This window comes from Rutidosis leptorrhynchoides, chromosome 4, assembly GCF_046630445.1.
Source record: "Rutidosis leptorrhynchoides isolate AG116_Rl617_1_P2 chromosome 4, CSIRO_AGI_Rlap_v1, whole genome shotgun sequence".
NCBI lineage: Eukaryota > Viridiplantae > Streptophyta > Magnoliopsida > Asterales > Asteraceae > Rutidosis > Rutidosis leptorrhynchoides.
The window spans coordinates 337,427,995-337,445,799 of record NC_092336.1 but is presented as its reverse complement, the minus strand read 5'-3'; the positions used below and the strand labels follow the sequence as shown (position 1 = coordinate 337,445,799).

The 17,805-nt window shown below is 32.5% G+C and overlaps 1 protein-coding gene across 1 annotated transcript; it reads left to right on the top strand.

Annotated features, from left to right (window-relative positions):
* The first annotated feature begins 13,935 nt into the window (after positions 1-13,935).
* On the top strand, positions 13,936-17,527 carry LOC139843716 (metacaspase-1-like). Its single transcript, XM_071833860.1, has 5 exons — positions 13,936-14,437; positions 15,462-15,792; positions 15,967-16,087; positions 16,420-16,653; positions 17,079-17,527. The coding sequence occupies exons 1-5, from the start codon at positions 14,062-14,064 to the stop codon at positions 17,136-17,138; spliced, it is 1,122 nt and encodes a 373-aa protein (XP_071689961.1). The 5' UTR covers positions 13,936-14,061; the 3' UTR covers positions 17,139-17,527.
* The last annotated feature ends 278 nt before the right edge of the window (positions 17,528-17,805 follow it).

Here is a 17,805-nt window from a genome sequence, read left to right as displayed (position 1 = left end):
TTATAGTCGGAAAAATAAGTTACAAGTCATTTTTGTAAAGGTAGTCATTTCAGTCGAAAGAACGACGTCTAGATGACCATTTTAGAAAACATACTTTCACTTTGAGTTTAACCATAATTTTTGGATATAGTTTCATGTTCATAATAAAAATCATTTTCTCAGAATAACAACTTTTAAATCAAAGTTTATCATAGTTTTTAATTAACTAACCCAAAACAGCCCGCGGTGTTACTACGACGACGTAAATCCGGTTTTACGGTGTTTTTCGTGTTTCCAGGTTTTAAATCATTAAGTTAGCATATCATATAGATATAGAACATGTGTGTAGTTAATTTTAAAAGTCAAGTTAGAAGGATTAACTTTTGTTTGCGAACAAGTTTAGAATTAACTAAACTATGTTCTAGTGATTACGAGTTTAAACCTTCGAATAAGATAGTTTTATATATATGAATCGAATGATGTTATGAAAATCATTACTACCTCAAGTTTAGTAGGTAAACCTACCGGAAGTGACAAGAAATGATCTAGCTTCAAAGGATCTTGGATGGCTTGAAAGTTCTTGAAGTAGGATCATGACACAAAAACAAGTTCAAGTAAGATTTTTACTCGAATTAAGATAGTTTATAGTTATAGAAATTGAATCAAAGTTTGAATATGAATATTACCTTCAATAAGAAAGATAACCTACTGTATATAACAAAGGTTTCTTGATCTTAGATGATTACTTGGAATTGATTAGAAAGCTTGAAAGTAAATTAGTAAACTTGAAGGGATTTTTGAAGTGTTCTTGAAGTGTTCTTCCTATGATGATTATAGCTTGATTCTTGAAGTGATTTTTGATGAAGATGATGATTAACTACTGGAAAAATACGTTCATAATAGTGTGTGTGTGTGTTGAGAGAGAATTAGAAAGAGAATTGGAAGTGAAATGGAGTGAATGATGAGTGGTAATTGGTGAGTGGTGAGTGGGGTTAAAAGGAGTTCTAGTTAGTTGACTAGCTCATGGTAGAAGTTAAAATTGATTAGTCATACATGACATAATCAAGAGTGGAATCCCATGCTAGTTCCTATTGGTATATACTCATAGTAAGTACGTTTTGAAGCTGTGTATAATACGGGTAAGAATACAACTAGAATTCTTGATGAAAGAAAAGAATGGAAAAGTAACTGTAACCATTTTTGTTAAGTATGAGTGTTTTGATATATGTCTTGAAGTCTTCCAAAAGTATTTTAATACATCTAAATACACTACATGTATATACATTTTAACTGAGTCGTTAAGTCATCGTTAGTCGTTACATGTAAGTGTTGTTTTGAAACCTTTAAGTTAACGATCTCAATTAATGTTGTTAACCCATTGTTTATTATATCTAATGAGATGTTAAATTAGTATATTATCATGATATTATGATATATTAATATATCTTAATATGATATATATACATTTAAATGTCGTTACAACGATAATCGTTACATATATGTCTTGTTTTGAAATCCTTAAGTTAGTAGTCTTGTTTATATGTATATAACTCATTGTTAATATACTTATGGAGATACTTACTTATCATAATCTCATGTTAACCATATGTATATCCATATATATCGTCATGTCATTTTTACAAGTTTTAACGTTCGTGAATCGCCGGTCAACTTGGGTGGTCAATTGTCTATATGAAACATATTTCAATTAATCAAGTCTTAACAAGTTTGATTGCTTAACATGTTGGAAACATTTACTCATGTAAATATCAATCTCAATTAATATATATAAACATGGAAAAGTTCGGGTCACTACAGTACCTACCCGTTAAATAAATTTCGTCCCGAAATTTTAAGCTGTTGAAGGTGTTGACGAATCTTCTGGAAATAGATGCGGGTATTTCTTCTTCATCTGATCTTCACGCTCCCAGGTGAACTCGGGTCCTCTACGAGCATTCCATCCAACCTTAACAATTGGTATCTTGTTTTGCTTAAGTCTTTTAACCTCACGATCCATTATTTCGACGGGTTCTTCGATGAATTGAAGTTTTTCGTTGATTTGGATTTCATCTAACAGAATAGTGAGATCTTCTTTAGCAAAACATTTCTTCAAATTCGAGATGTGGAAAGTGTTATGTACAGCTGCGAGTTGTTGAGGTAACTCAAGTCGTTCAGCAAAGGCAATAAAGACACGTAATTCATACGTCCAGAAACAAGTCATGCATTCTGGTTTTACTAGGACTACTTCCCATCCTTGGTCTTGTGGAACATAACCGTTATGGCCGTTGATAAGACAGCGTGTTGTAACGTCGTCAAAGGGACGAGGGTTACGTAATGACCAACAGTCTCATAATAACCTAAAAACCTCATTTCTTACCCCAATTACCGACTCCGTCACTTGTGGGAATGTTTTGTTTAATAGTTTTAGCCCGATGTTCTTGTTCTCACTTTGGTGAGAAGCGAACATTACTAACCCGTAAGCATAACATGCTTCTTTATGTTGCATGTTAGCCACTTTTTCTAAATCACGAAGTCCTATATTCGGATATACTGAGTCAAAATAATTTCTTAACCCGTTGCGTAAAATAGCATTTGGGTTCCCCGCAATATATGCGTCAAAGTAAACACATCGTAACTTATGGATTTCCCAATGTGATATCCCCCATCTTTCGAACGAAAGCCTTTTATAAACCAAGGCATTCTTGGAACGTTCTTCGAATGTCTTACAAACTGATCTCGCCTTAAATAGTTGTGCCGAGGAATTCTGACCGACTCTAGACAAGATTTCATCAATCATGTCTCCGGGTAGGTCTCTTAAAATATTGGGTTGTCTATCCATTTTGTGTTTTTATACTGTAAAATAGACAAGAATTAGATTCATAAAAAAATACTTATTAATACAAGCAATTTTTACATATATCATAAAGCATAAGCACACTATATTACATATATTATACCACACGAATACAACTATCTTATTCCGACTCGCTCGTTTCTTCTTGTTCGATTTTGGTTCATTTTGCCAAGTTTCTAGGGATATATGATGTTCCCCTAATACGAGCCGTCGTTGTCCACATTGGTTTAGAAAACCCTGGTGGTTTAGAGGTTCCCGGGTCATTGTTACAACTTAAGGACTTCGGGGGTTGACGATACATATAAAGTTCATCGGGGTTGGAATTAGATTTCTCTATTTTTATGCCCTTTCCCTTATTATTTTCTTTTGCCTTTTTAAATTCAGTTGGGGTAATTTCTATAACATCATCGGAATTCTCGTCGGAATCCGATTCATCGGAGAATTGGTAATCCTCCCAATATTTTGCTTCCTTGGCGGAAACACCATTGACCATAATTAACCTTGGTCGGTTGGTTGAGGATTCTCTTTTACTTAACCATTTTATTATTTTCCCCACCGGTTCTATTTCTTCTTCCGGTTCCGATTCTTCTTCCGATTCCGACTCTTCTTCCGGTTCCTCTTCGGGAACTTGTGAATCAGTCCACGAATCATTCCAATTTACATTTGACTCTTCATTATTATTAAGTGAGTCAATGGGACTTGTTCTAGAGGTAGACATCTATCACATAATATCAAACACGTTAAGAGATTAATATATCACATAATATTCATATGTTAAAAATATATAGTTTCTAACAAAAATGTTAAGCAATCATTTTTAAAGAAAACACGGTCGAAGTCCAGACTCACTAATGCATCCTAACAAACTCGATAAGACACACTAATGCAAATTTTCTGGTTCTCTAAGACCAACGCTCGGATACCAACTGAAATGTCCCGTTCTTATTGATTAAAAACGTTCCATATTAATTGATTTCGTTGCGAGGTTTTGACCTCTATATGAGACGTTTTTCAAAGACTGCATTCATTTTTAAAACAAACCATAACCTTTATTTTATAAATAAAGGTTTAAAAAGCTTTACGTAGATTATCAAATAATGATAATCTAAAATATCCTGTTTACACACGACCATTACATAATGGTTTACAATACAAATATGTTACATCGAAATCAGTTTCTTGAATGCAGTTTTTACACAATATCATACAAACATGGACTCCAAATCTTGTCCTTATTTTAGTATGCAACAGCGGAAGCTCTTAGTATTCACCTGAGAATAAACATGCTTTAAACGTTAACAAAAATGTTGGTGAGTTATAGGTTTAACCTATATGTATCAAATCGTAACAATAGACCACAAGATTTCATATTTCAATACACATCCCATACATAGAGATAAAAATCATTCATATGGTGAACACCTGGTAACCGACATTAACAAGATGCATATATATAAGAATATCCACATCATTCCGGGACACCCTTCGGATATGATATAAATTTAGAAGTACTAAAGCATCCGGTACTTTGGATGGGGTTTGTTAGGCCCAATAGATCTATCTTTATGATTCACGTCAATTAGGGTGTCTGTTCCCTAATTCTTAGATTACCAGACTTAATAAAAAGGGGAATATTTTATTTCGATAATTCAACCATAGAATGTAGTTTCACGTACTTGTGTCTATTTTGTAAATCATTTATAAAACCTGCATGTATTCTCATCCCAAAAATATTAGATTTTAAAAGTGGGACTATAACTCACTTTCACAGATTTTTACTTCGTCGGGAAGTAAGACTTGGCCACTGGTTGATTCACGAACCTATAACAATATATACATATATATCAAAGTATGTTTAAAATATATTTACAACACTTTTAATATATGTTGATGTTTTAAGTTTATTAAGTCAGCTGTCCTCGTTAGTAACCTACAACTAGTTGTCCACAGTTAGATGTACAGAAATAAATCGATAAATATTATCTTGAATCAATCCACGACCCAGTGTATACGTATCTCAGTATTGATCACAACTCAAACTATATATATTTTGGAATCAACCTCAACCCTGTATAGCTAACTCCAACATTCACATATAGAGTGTCTATGGTTGTTCCGAAATATATATAGATGTGTCGACATGATAGGTCGAAACATTGTATACGTGTCTATGGTATCTCAAGATTACATAATATACAATACAAGTTGATTAAGTTATGGTTGGAATAGATTTGTTACCAATTTTCACGTAGCTAAAATGAGAAAAATTATTCAATCTTGTTTTACCCATAACTTCTTCATTTTAAATCCGTTTTGAGTGAATCAAATTGCTATGGTTTCATATTGAACTCTATTTTATGAATCTAAACAGAAAAGTATAGGTTTATAGTCGGAAAAATAAGTTACAAGTCATTTTTGTAAAGGTAGTCATTTCAGTCGAAAGAACGACGTCTAGATGACCATTTTAGAAAACATACTTTCACTTTGAGTTTAACCATAATTTTTGGATATAGTTTCATGTTCATAATAAAAATCATTTTCTCAGAATAACAACTTTTAAATCAAAGTTTATCATAGTTTTTAATTAACTAACCCAAAACAGCCCGCGGTGTTACTACGACGACGTAAATCCGGTTTTACGGTGTTTTTCGTGTTTCCAGGTTTTAAATCATTAAGTTAGCATATCATATAGATATAGAACATGTGTGTAGTTAATTTTAAAAGTCAAGTTAGAAGGATTAACTTTTGTTTGCGAACAAGTTTAGAATTAACTAAACTATGTTCTAGTGATTACGAGTTTAAACCTTCGAATAAGATAGTTTTATATATATGAATCGAATGATGTTATGAAAATCATTACTACCTCAAGTTTAGTAGGTAAACCTACCGGAAGTGACAAGAAATGATCTAGCTTCAAAGGATCTTGGATGGCTTGAAAGTTCTTGAAGTAGGATCATGACACAAAAACAAGTTCAAGTAAGATTTTTACTCGAATTAAGATAGTTTATAGTTATAGAAATTGAATCAAAGTTTGAATATGAATATTACCTTCAATAAGAAAGATAACCTACTGTATATAACAAAGGTTTCTTGATCTTAGATGATTACTTGGAATTGATTAGAAAGCTTGAAAGTAAATTAGTAAACTTGAAGGGATTTTTGAAGTGTTCTTGAAGTGTTCTTCCTATGATGATTATAGCTTGATTCTTGAAGTGATTTTTGATGAAGATGATGATTAACTACTGGAAAAATACGTTCATAATAGTGTGTGTGTGTGTTGAGAGAGAATTAGAAAGAGAATTGGAAGTGAAATGGAGTGAATGATGAGTGGTAATTGGTGAGTGGTGAGTGGGGTTAAAAGGAGTTCTAGTTAGTTGACTAGCTCATGGTAGAAGTTAAAATTGATTAGTCATACATGACATAATCAAGAGTGGAATCCCATGCTAGTTCCTATTGGTATATACTCATAGTAAGTACGTTTTGAAGCTGTGTATAATACGGGTAAGAATACAACTAGAATTCTTGATGAAAGAAAAGAATGGAAAAGTAACTGTAACCATTTTTGTTAAGTATGAGTGTTTTGATATATGTCTTGAAGTCTTCCAAAAGTATTTTAATACATCTAAATACACTACATGTATATACATTTTAACTGAGTCATTAAGTCATCGTTAGTCGTTACATGTAAGTGTTGTTTTGAAACCTTTAAGTTAACGATCTCAATTAATGTTGTTAACCCATTGTTTATTATATCTAATGAGATGTTAAATTAGTATATTATCATGATATTATGATATATTAATATATCTTAATATGATATATATACATTTAAATGTCGTTACAACGATAATCGTTACATATATGTCTTGTTTTGAAATCCTTAAGTTAGTAGTCTTGTTTATATGTATATAACTCATTGTTAATATACTTATGGAGATACTTACTTATCATAATCTCATGTTAACCATATGTATATCCATATATATCGTCATGTCATTTTTACAAGTTTTAACGTTCGTGAATCGCCGGTCAACTTGGGTGGTCAATTGTCTATATGAAACATATTTCAATTAATCAAGTCTTAACAAGTTTGATTGCTTAACATGTTGGAAACATTTACTCATGTAAATATCAATCTCAATTAATATATATAAACATGGAAAAGTTCGGGTCACTACAGTACCTACCCGTTAAATAAATTTCGTCCCGAAATTTTAAGCTGTTGAAGGTGTTGACGAATCTTCTGGAAATAGATGCGGGTATTTCTTCTTCATCTGATCTTCACGCTCCCAGGTGAACTCGGGTCCTCTACGAGCATTCCATCCAACCTTAACAATTGGTATCTTGTTTTGCTTAAGTCTTTTAACCTCACGATCCATTATTTCGACGGGTTCTTCGATGAATTGAAGTTTTTCGTTGATTTGGATTTCATCTAACAGAATAGTGAGATCTTCTTTAGCAAAACATTTCTTCAAATTCGAGATGTGGAAAGTGTTATGTACAGCTGCGAGTTGTTGAGGTAACTCAAGTCGTTCAGCAAAGGCAATAAAGACACGTAATTCATACGTCCAGAAACAAGTCATGCATTCTGGTTTTACTAGGACTACTTCCCATCCTTGGTCTTGTGGAACATAACCGTTATGGCCGTTGATAAGACAGCGTGTTGTAACGTCGTCAAAGGGACGAGGGTTACGTAATGACCAACAGTCTCATAATAACCTAAAAACCTCATTTCTTACCCCAATTACCGACTCCGTCACTTGTGGGAATGTTTTGTTTAATAGTTTTAGCCCGATGTTCTTGTTCTCACTTTGGTGAGAAGCGAACATTACTAACCCGTAAGCATAACATGCTTCTTTATGTTGCATGTTAGCCACTTTTTCTAAATCACGAAGTCCTATATTCGGATATACTGAGTCAAAATAATTTCTTAACCCGTTGCGTAAAATAGCATTTGGGTTCCCCGCAATATATGCGTCAAAGTAAACACATCGTAACTTATGGATTTCCCAATGTGATATCCCCCATCTTTCGAACGAAAGCCTTTTATAAACCAAGGCATTCTTGGAACGTTCTTCGAATGTCTTACAAACTGATCTCGCCTTAAATAGTTGTGCCGAGGAATTCTGACCGACTCTAGACAAGATTTCATCAATCATGTCTCCGGGTAGGTCTCTTAAAATATTGGGTTGTCTATCCATTTTGTGTTTTTATACTGTAAAATAGACAAGAATTAGATTCATAAAAAAATACTTATTAATACAAGCAATTTTTACATATATCATAAAGCATAAGCACACTATATTACATATATTATACCACACGAATACAACTATCTTATTCCGACTCGCTCGTTTCTTCTTGTTCGATTTTGGTTCATTTTGCCAAGTTTCTAGGGATATATGATGTTCCCCTAATACGAGCCGTCGTTGTCCACATTGGTTTAGAAAACCCTGGTGGTTTAGAGGTTCCCGGGTCATTGTTACAACTTAAGGACTTCGGGGGTTGACGATACATATAAAGTTCATCGGGGTTGGAATTAGATTTCTCTATTTTTATGCCCTTTCCCTTATTATTTTCTTTTGCCTTTTTAAATTCAGTTGGGGTAATTTCTATAACATCATCGGAATTCTCGTCGGAATCCGATTCATCGGAGAATTGGTAATCCTCCCAATATTTTGCTTCCTTGGCGGAAACACCATTGACCATAATTAACCTTGGTCGGTTGGTTGAGGATTCTCTTTTACTTAACCATTTTATTATTTTCCCCACCGGTTCTATTTCTTCTTCCGGTTCCGATTCTTCTTCCGATTCCGACTCTTCTTCCGGTTCCTCTTCGGGAACTTGTGAATCAGTCCACGAATCATTCCAATTTACATTTGACTCTTCATTATTATTAAGTGAGTCAATGGGACTTGTTCTAGAGGTAGACATCTATCACATAATATCAAACACGTTAAGAGATTAATATATCACATAATATTCATATGTTAAAAATATATAGTTTCTAACAAAAATGTTAAGCAATCATTTTTAAAGAAAACACGGTCGAAGTCCAGACTCACTAATGCATCCTAACAAACTCGATAAGACACACTAATGCAAATTTTCTGGTTCTCTAAGACCAACGCTCGGATACCAACTGAAATGTCCCGTTCTTATTGATTAAAAACGTTCCATATTAATTGATTTCGTTGCGAGGTTTTGACCTATATATGAGACGTTTTTCAAAGATTGCATTCATTTTTAAAACAAACCATAACCTTTATTTCATAAATAAAGGTTTAAAAAGCTTTACGTAGATTATCAAATAATGATAATCTAAAATATCCTGTTTACACACGACCATTACATAATGGTTTACAATACAAATATGTTACATCGAAATCAGTTTCTTGAATGCAGTTTTTACACAATATCATACAAACATGGACTCCAAATCTTGTCCTTATTTTAGTATGCAACAACGGAAGCTCTTAGTATTCACCTGAGAATAAACATGCTTTAAATGTCAACAAAAATGTTGGTGAGTTATAGGTTTAACCTATATGTATCAAATCGTAACAATAGACCACAAGATTTCATATTTCAATACACATCCCATACATAGAGATAAAAATCATTCATATGGTGAACACCTGGTAACCGACATTAACAAGATGCATATATATAAGAATATCCCCATCATTCCGGGACACCCTTCGGATATGATATAAATTTCGAAGTACTAAAGCATCCGGTACTTTGGATGGGGTTTGTTAGGCCCAATAGATCTATCTTTAGGATTCACGTCAATTAGGGTGTCTGTTCCCTAATTCTTAGATTACCAGACTTAATAAAAAGGGGCATATTCGATTTCGATAATTCAACCATAGAATGTAGTTTCACGTACTTGTGTCTATTTTGTAAATCATTTATAAAACCTGCATGTATTCTCATCCCAAAAATATTAGATTTTAAAAGTGGGACTATAACTCACTTTCACAAATTTTTACTTCGTCGGGAAGTAAGACTTGGCCACTGGTTGATTCACGAACCTATAATAATATATACATATATATCAAAGTATGTTTAAAATATATTTACAACACTTCTAATATATGTTGATGTTTTAAGTTTATTAAGTCAGTTGTCCTCGTTAGTACCCTACAACTAGTTGTCCACAGTTAGATGTACAGAAATAAATCGATAAATATTATCTTGAATCAATCCACGACCCAGTGTATACGTATCTCAGTATTGATCACAACTCAAACTATATATATTTTGGAATCAACCTCAACCCTGTATAGCTAACTCCAACATTCACATATAGAGTGTCTATGGTTGTTCCGAAATATATATAGATGTGTCGACATGATAGGTCGAAACATTGTATACGTGTCTATGGTATCTCAAGATTACATAATATACAATACAAGTTGATTAAGTTATGGTTGGAATAGATTTGTTACCAATTTTCACGTAGCTAAAATGAGAAAAATTATCCAATCTTGTTTTACCCATAACTTCTTCATTTTAAATCCGTTTTGAGTGAATCAAATTGCTATGGTTTCATATTGAACTCTATTTTATGAATCTAAACATAAAAGTATAGGTTTATAGTCAGAAAAATAAGTTACAAGTCATTTTTGTAAAGGTAGTCATTTCAGTCGAAAGAACGACGTCTAGATGACCATTTTAGAAAACATACTTCCACTTTGAGTTTAACCATAATTTTTGGATATAGTTTCATGTTCATAATAAAAATCATTTTCTCAGAATAACAACTTTTAAATCAAAGTTTATCATAGTTTTTAATTAACTAACCCAAAACAGCCCGCGGTGTTACTACGACGACGTAAATCCGATTTTACGGTGTTTTTCGTGTTTCCAGGTTTTAAATCATTAAGTTAGCATATCATATAGATATAGAACATGTGTGTAGTTAATTTTAAAAGTCAAGTTAGAAGGATTAACTTTTGTTTACGAACAAGTTTAGAATTAACTAAACTATGTTCTAGTGATTACGAGTTTAAACCTTCGAATAAGATAGTTTTATATATATGAATCGAATGATGTTATGAACATCATTACTACCTCAAGTTTAGTAGGTAAACCTACTGAAAGTGACAAGAAATGATCTAGCTTCAAAGGATCTTGGATGGCTTGAAAGTTCTTGAAGTAGGATCATGACACAAAAACAAGTTCAAGTAAGATTTTTACTCGAATTAAGATAGTTTATAGTTATAGAAATTGAATCAAAGTTTGAATATGAATATTACCTTGAATAAGAAAGATAACCTACTGTATATAACAAAGGTTTCTTGATCTTAGATGATTACTTGGAATATTAGAAAGCTTGAAAGTAAATTAGTAAACTTGAAGGGATTTTTGAAGTGTTCTTGAAGTGTTCTTCCTATGATGATTATAGCTTGATTCTTGAAGTGATTTTTGATGAAGATGATGATTAACTACTGGAAAAATACGTTCATAATAGTGTGTGTGTGTTGAGAGAGAATTAGAAAGAGAATTGGAAGTGAAATGGAGTGAATGATGAGTGGTAATTGGTGAGTGGTGAGTGGGGTTAAAAGGAGTTCTAGTTAGTTGACTAGCTCATGGTAGAAGTTAAAATTGATTAGTCATACATGACATAATCAAGAGTGGAATCCCATGCTAGTTCCTATTAGTATATACTCATAATAAGTACGTTTTGAAGCTGTGTATAATATGGGTAAGAATACGACTAGAATTCTTGATGAAAGAAAAGAATGGAAAAGTAACTGTAACCATTTTCGTTAAGTATGAGTGTTTTGATATATGTCTTGAAGTCTTCCAAAAGTATTTTAATACATCTAAATACACTACATGTATATACATTTTAACTGAGTCGTTAAGTCATCGTTAGTCGTTACATGTAAGTGTTGTTTTGAAACCTTTAAGTTAACGATCTCAATTAATATTGTTAACCCATTGTTTATTATATCTAATGAGATGTTAAATTATTATATTATCATGATATTATGATATATTAATATATCTTAATATGATATATATACATTTAAATGTCGTTACAACGATAATCGTTACATATATGTCTCGTTTCGAAATCCTTAAGTTAGTAGTCTTGTTTATATGTATATAACTCATTATTAATATACTTATGGAGATACTTACTTATCATAATCTCATGTTAACCATATGTATATCCATATATATATCGTCATGTCGTTTTTACAAGTTTTAACGTTCGTGAATCGCCGGTCAACTTGGGTGGTCAATTGTCTATATGAAACATATTTCAATTAATCAAGTCTTAACAAGTTTGATTGCTTAACATGTTGAAAACATTTAATCATGTAAATATCAATCTCAATTAAGATATATAAACATGGAAAAGTTCGGGTCACTACAATATTATGAAATGGTATGCATGTCGTCAACTTTCAATGTAAAGAAAGTTTGTCTTTTAAGAACGAATGCAATGTTTGTAAAATGTATCATATAGAGGTCAAGTACCTCGCGATGTAACCAAATGTATTGTATTCGTCCAGATAGATTAGGACGGGTCACTACATCGAAGAGTTAATATATAACAATTATCGTATTTTTCGAGCGTATGTTGAGGTTTTAGATATTAGGGTTTATAGGGTTTAGATATTAGGGTTTAGAAATTTAGAGTTTAGGGTTTAGATTTAGGGTTTAGATTTAGGATTTAGATTGAGTTTTTAACACGAACGGTTTAGAGTTTAGGGTTTAGGGTTTGAGGTTTTGAGTCCCAAAACCCCAAACCCTAAACCCTAAACTCTAAATCGGGCTAAATTTTACTTCACAAAACATGAAGAAAAAAAAACGTTAATATTCTTCACGATCAATATTATCTAGAATGTTATTTTTGTCGATCGTTTTCCCGCCTAAATAATAACATTTATCACGAAGTGTCTTTTCTAAATGTTCATATTTTTGTGTGCTCTTGATGCCTGAAATTTTTTTTCCAAAAAAACGAAAAAAAATTGCCCCCCTCCGATTGGTTACTTCCCCATTGATCATGCCCATATATATAGTTTCTATCAAAATCCTATAATGATGATATTATTATTAGGCTAATTCCTTTGTTAAGAATAACATGTCTATAGTTTCTATCAAAATAATAACATGTCTATAGTTTCTATCAAAATCCTATAATAATAACATGTCTATAGTAATAATAACATGTCTATAGTTTCTATCAAAATTCTATAATGATGATGTCATTATTAGGCTAATTCCTTTGTTAAGAAAAAATAAAAAAGAAAAAGAAAAAAATCTAAGCCCTTAAGGTGATGTCATTAATCTAATTAATGACTAATTAAATTAAATCTACTTATTTATTTATTTCATGTTTTTTCGAAATTCACTCTCATTAATGGAGGTGATCTTAACACACTACTTTTTGATCTATGTACACCTAATTACCTATTTTACCCTTAATTATATTTACAATAATAATATATATTCAACTCCATAGATTAATCTAAGGGCATAACTGTAAATTTACGAGATAAAAATGTACATAGATCAAAAAGTTGTGTGTAAGTATCACCTCCCCTCATTAATTATTAATTATTATTATATTATTATTCAAATTCAAATACGAGTTTTCTTTACGAGATTAATTACGTTATATATGTATGCGAAATACACGTCTCAATAAAAGGTTCTAATGTAGGCTTTTATGAGAAGGAAAATAGTAATTATGATGAAAATTGGAAGATGATGGTGAAAGAATAAATGTAGTTCATTTATTCTGACCAAGTTAAATATATCAATGTGTTTGTAAAAACAACGAGAAGTTTCTTAGTCGGAATCTGTCGGGTCATTAAACTAAATGACTTTGACGTTTAAATTTACTTAATACCTAAAATATACTCATTAAACTGTTCGTTTAAACCAACCCGTAATTTCACGGCTCATTTTATTAGTACGATGATTATATGAGTTCCTATCTAAGTGGTTGCAATTCCGATTTGATAAAAAAGTACAAATGGGTTCGTTCGTATGACTTCACAGTCTCCGCGTATTTATTTTTTACGCGCCTTGAAACGACACTTAACTTTTTCTATAAAAATAAATGGTCCGATAGATTAAATTCGATGACTCCGACGAAATTATCTCCGTGATTCTATTCCATTTATTATTACATACCTTCTAACAAAATCTATCTAATCAAATCCCCCAAATTTCTCCCAATTTAAAACCCTAACAACATAATGATGATGTTGGTGAACTGCTCTAATTGCCGCACGCCGTTGCAATTACCTCTGGGAGCCACATCAATCAGATGCGCAATTTGTCAGGCCATCACGCACATCGCCGATCCTCGTACAGCCGCTCCGCCACCACAAACCGCCGGTCATTCTCAATCTGTTCAGCCGTCGTATCGTCCACCTCAACCGTCTCCGTATAATCATGCTCCCTCGGGACCTCCGCCGTCTGCACATGGTAGGAAGAAGGCGGTGATCGTAGGGATATCGTATAAATTTTCGAGGCATGAGCTGAAAGGATGTATTAATGATGCTAAATGTATGAAGTATCTTTTAATTAATAAGTTTAGGTTTCCTGAAGCTTCTATTATCATGCTTACAGGTAACGACACACCCTAATTTTATTATTTTGTTTATACACAGCTTTTAGAATTAATTTTATTTGTTATTATCTTTATGGAATGTAAGGATCTGTGATCTAGGAAGTCCGATACTCTTTTTATCATGATTTGATTTTATATGGAAGGGAATGTAAGGATCATTGACATTTTATTCAGGCTTAGTTGAAGGATAGATTAGATATGAAAGCCATGTTCAAATCAATGATTGTATAAGGAAAAATTAATGAAGGATAGATTAGATATGGAAAGCCATGTTCAAATCAATGATTGTATAAGGAAAAATTAATGATTTGTGTGTTGAAAATTGATAATGCACTTTAGATAGTTATTATCAAATAATCCGTATAGCAAAACTTCTTGGACATTAATGGTGTTCGGCTTTAATTATATCGTTTGATAACATAATAATTTAACTCTTCTGTTTTTAGGTGTTTCGCAAATGATATTATATCATGATTTAAGGGTAAAACTGACCCTCCGGCAGCCCCTCCGTCCCATGGCCAAATTATTTTCTGACTTAACAAGTTACCAACAGAAACATTCTTTTATTTAGCGTTTTCAATTTAGGGAGTGTTTATAGTGTTTTATTTAGGGACACTGAAAGATCCATAATCGCGTTTTTCTGCATTAAGTGAGTGTTTACTTTTTCATTTTCGCGTTTTGGGCCTCCTAAATCGTGGTTAATTGTTTTTTCATGTTTAACTTGCCAAACACTATTAAATGATTATTAAAAATTTGGAAACGTTATATTAAAAAAAGAAGTTCTGAAATGCTAATCCAGACACCACTCTAGTTTCAGACTATTGTGTGTTTAATTTATCAAATATGCTACACTTATGAAGAGGTTATTAATCTTTTCTTGTAAATTCATGTGGCTGGTGATTTTGACCAATTTCATTTAGAATTTGTATATGGTTTCAGCATTTTAGTAATTATTTCATGATTAATGATTAATTTACCCGAAAACGATTTTAAAGCTTAACCGTGACCACCGTGACCTTACAGAGGAAGAAACAGACCCTTATAAAATTCCAACCAAACAGAACATGAGGATGGCACTTTTTTGGCTAGTACAAGGTTGCCAACCAGGAGACTCGCTTGTTTTTCACTACTCTGGTCATGGTTCACGTCAAAGAAACTATAATGGTGATGAGGTTGATGGGTATGATGAAACATTGTGCCCCTTAGATTTTGAGACTCAGGGTATGATAGTTGATGATGAAATTAATGCAACTATTGTCAAACCTATCCCTCTTGGTGCTAAACTTCATGCAATTATCGACGCTTGTCACAGTGGCACTGTGCTTGATCTTCCATATCTCTGCAGAATGAGCAGGTATGAAATACCACATGTTTTGTTTTTGATCAAGTGAAACATAGTAGTTGGGACAATTCTGTGGATAATTGTAAATTTTCTCATATATGTATTCTTCACAAAAAAAAAATTAAGTTGTTTGTTTCATGTAAATGGTTTACATAAGTTTCTGGCCCTTATATTATGGTTTCATAGGAGCGGGCAATATATATGGGAGGATCATCGACCTCGATCGGGGATATGGAAAGGTAGCAATGGTGGTGATGTCATTTCTATAAGTGGTTGTGATGATGATCAAACATCTGCTGATACCTCTGTAAGTTCTGCACAACTTAATTAGAACTTTACACCACTTAAATAAACTAGTTGCAATTTCAACCCAATTACTCACTAAAAGTAGCTTTTTGTTTTCTATACAAGATGTTCTAATCATATTCTTAAAAAGAAAAACTTGTATGTGTATTTCAATGATATAGTTTTATTATTGTATCCATACACTATTTCTCAGAATATGATAATAATATTAAACATTTTATGTGAAGAAAGTGCTTGTCTTGAACTGTACCAAAAAGTACCTGTTTTCACTTGTGTTTCCAATCTGCTGGTTGTGCCACATTTAAACATTATCATAAATGTTTGTGGGTGCAGGCTTTATCAAAAATCACATCAACAGGGGCCATGACATTTTGTTTTATTCAAGCTATTGAACATGGAAATGCATCTACATATGGTACCTTATTAAGCTCTATGCGTAACGCCATACGGAGTGCACGAAGTGACATGGGCGGTAGTGGTGGTGGTGCAGTAGTTACGTCTCTCCTCTCTATGCTATTGACTGGCGGTAGTCTTGCTGGTGGACTAACTGGAGGTGGACTAAGCCAGGTATCTTTCGTCTCATAGCTACTAATATAATTTACTGCTGTGTGGCTTTTTGAGGTGGCAAAATGGGCGGGGCGGTAAATAGTCAGAACATGAATTTTCGGTACCGGTTGTCTTGATTGGAAACACTTGTTTTCTATACACTTGTTAAGCTAATTTTTATGAATAAAATAGTTCTGGAGGTCGTTAGCATTGTATAAGTACATATTGCTTCTATGCTAATGTAGACAAACAATTAGTTTCTTCAGAGACTGCATAGGTTGTCAAGAACTCCGTAATGTTAAAAGAATAATAATATGTTGAAAAAACGAAATGGTGTATACTACTTGTCTAGTAAAGTATGTTAATGCATATTGGGTGTCAAGTACTCCGTATGTTAAACTCTCTAATGGTGAAGACTATTCTTTTATGTGTGATTTTGTTGACAGGAGCCACAATTGACTGCTTGCCAACCTTTTGATGTGTATGCAAAACCATTTTCCTTATGATACATGTTACCATTTGTTTGAGTTATGTACAGCTCACCAGTTTATGATAGAGGGTTTTCGGGTTCTTCACATAACTTATGCTTTTGAAGACTGATTTTGGTGCTTCTTTATTCTTTGGATGTTGTGTGGAGCCAGTACCTTATGAGTTATGAAGAGTTCAGAACTGGCAAATATTTCTCTATTTTTTTTTCTTTTATGGTTGGGGTTTTTTTAATTTATGCTTTCATAGTAATATATTAAGTTTATGATAATGATAATAGGAATGATATTGTATCATATGTACACATTTAGAAGACCGGAGTATGATTTTCTGTACCTTTGTTGGATACAATGTGTGACAAAATATATGCCAAATCCTGAAGTTCTTATTCAATTCAGCACATGTTATAATGTGCTTATCAGTTAACTGCAATTATGTAGATTCTGTGAATAATTTTCTCAGTTTGTTTTTTTTTACCTCTGGTCTGTGTTTTTATACAACTTGTTTTTATTTTTCTATTTTAATATGGGTTTTCAAATTTCAATACCAGTTTTTGTTAGGTGTAGTACCCTGAAATGTATTGATAGTTATATTCAGCAACAACAAAAAAAAAAAAAAAAAATTGTAATAAGTTCGATGACAACTTTTAATGACAGCTACAAAAGTATTCTTTTGATGGACTCCTAG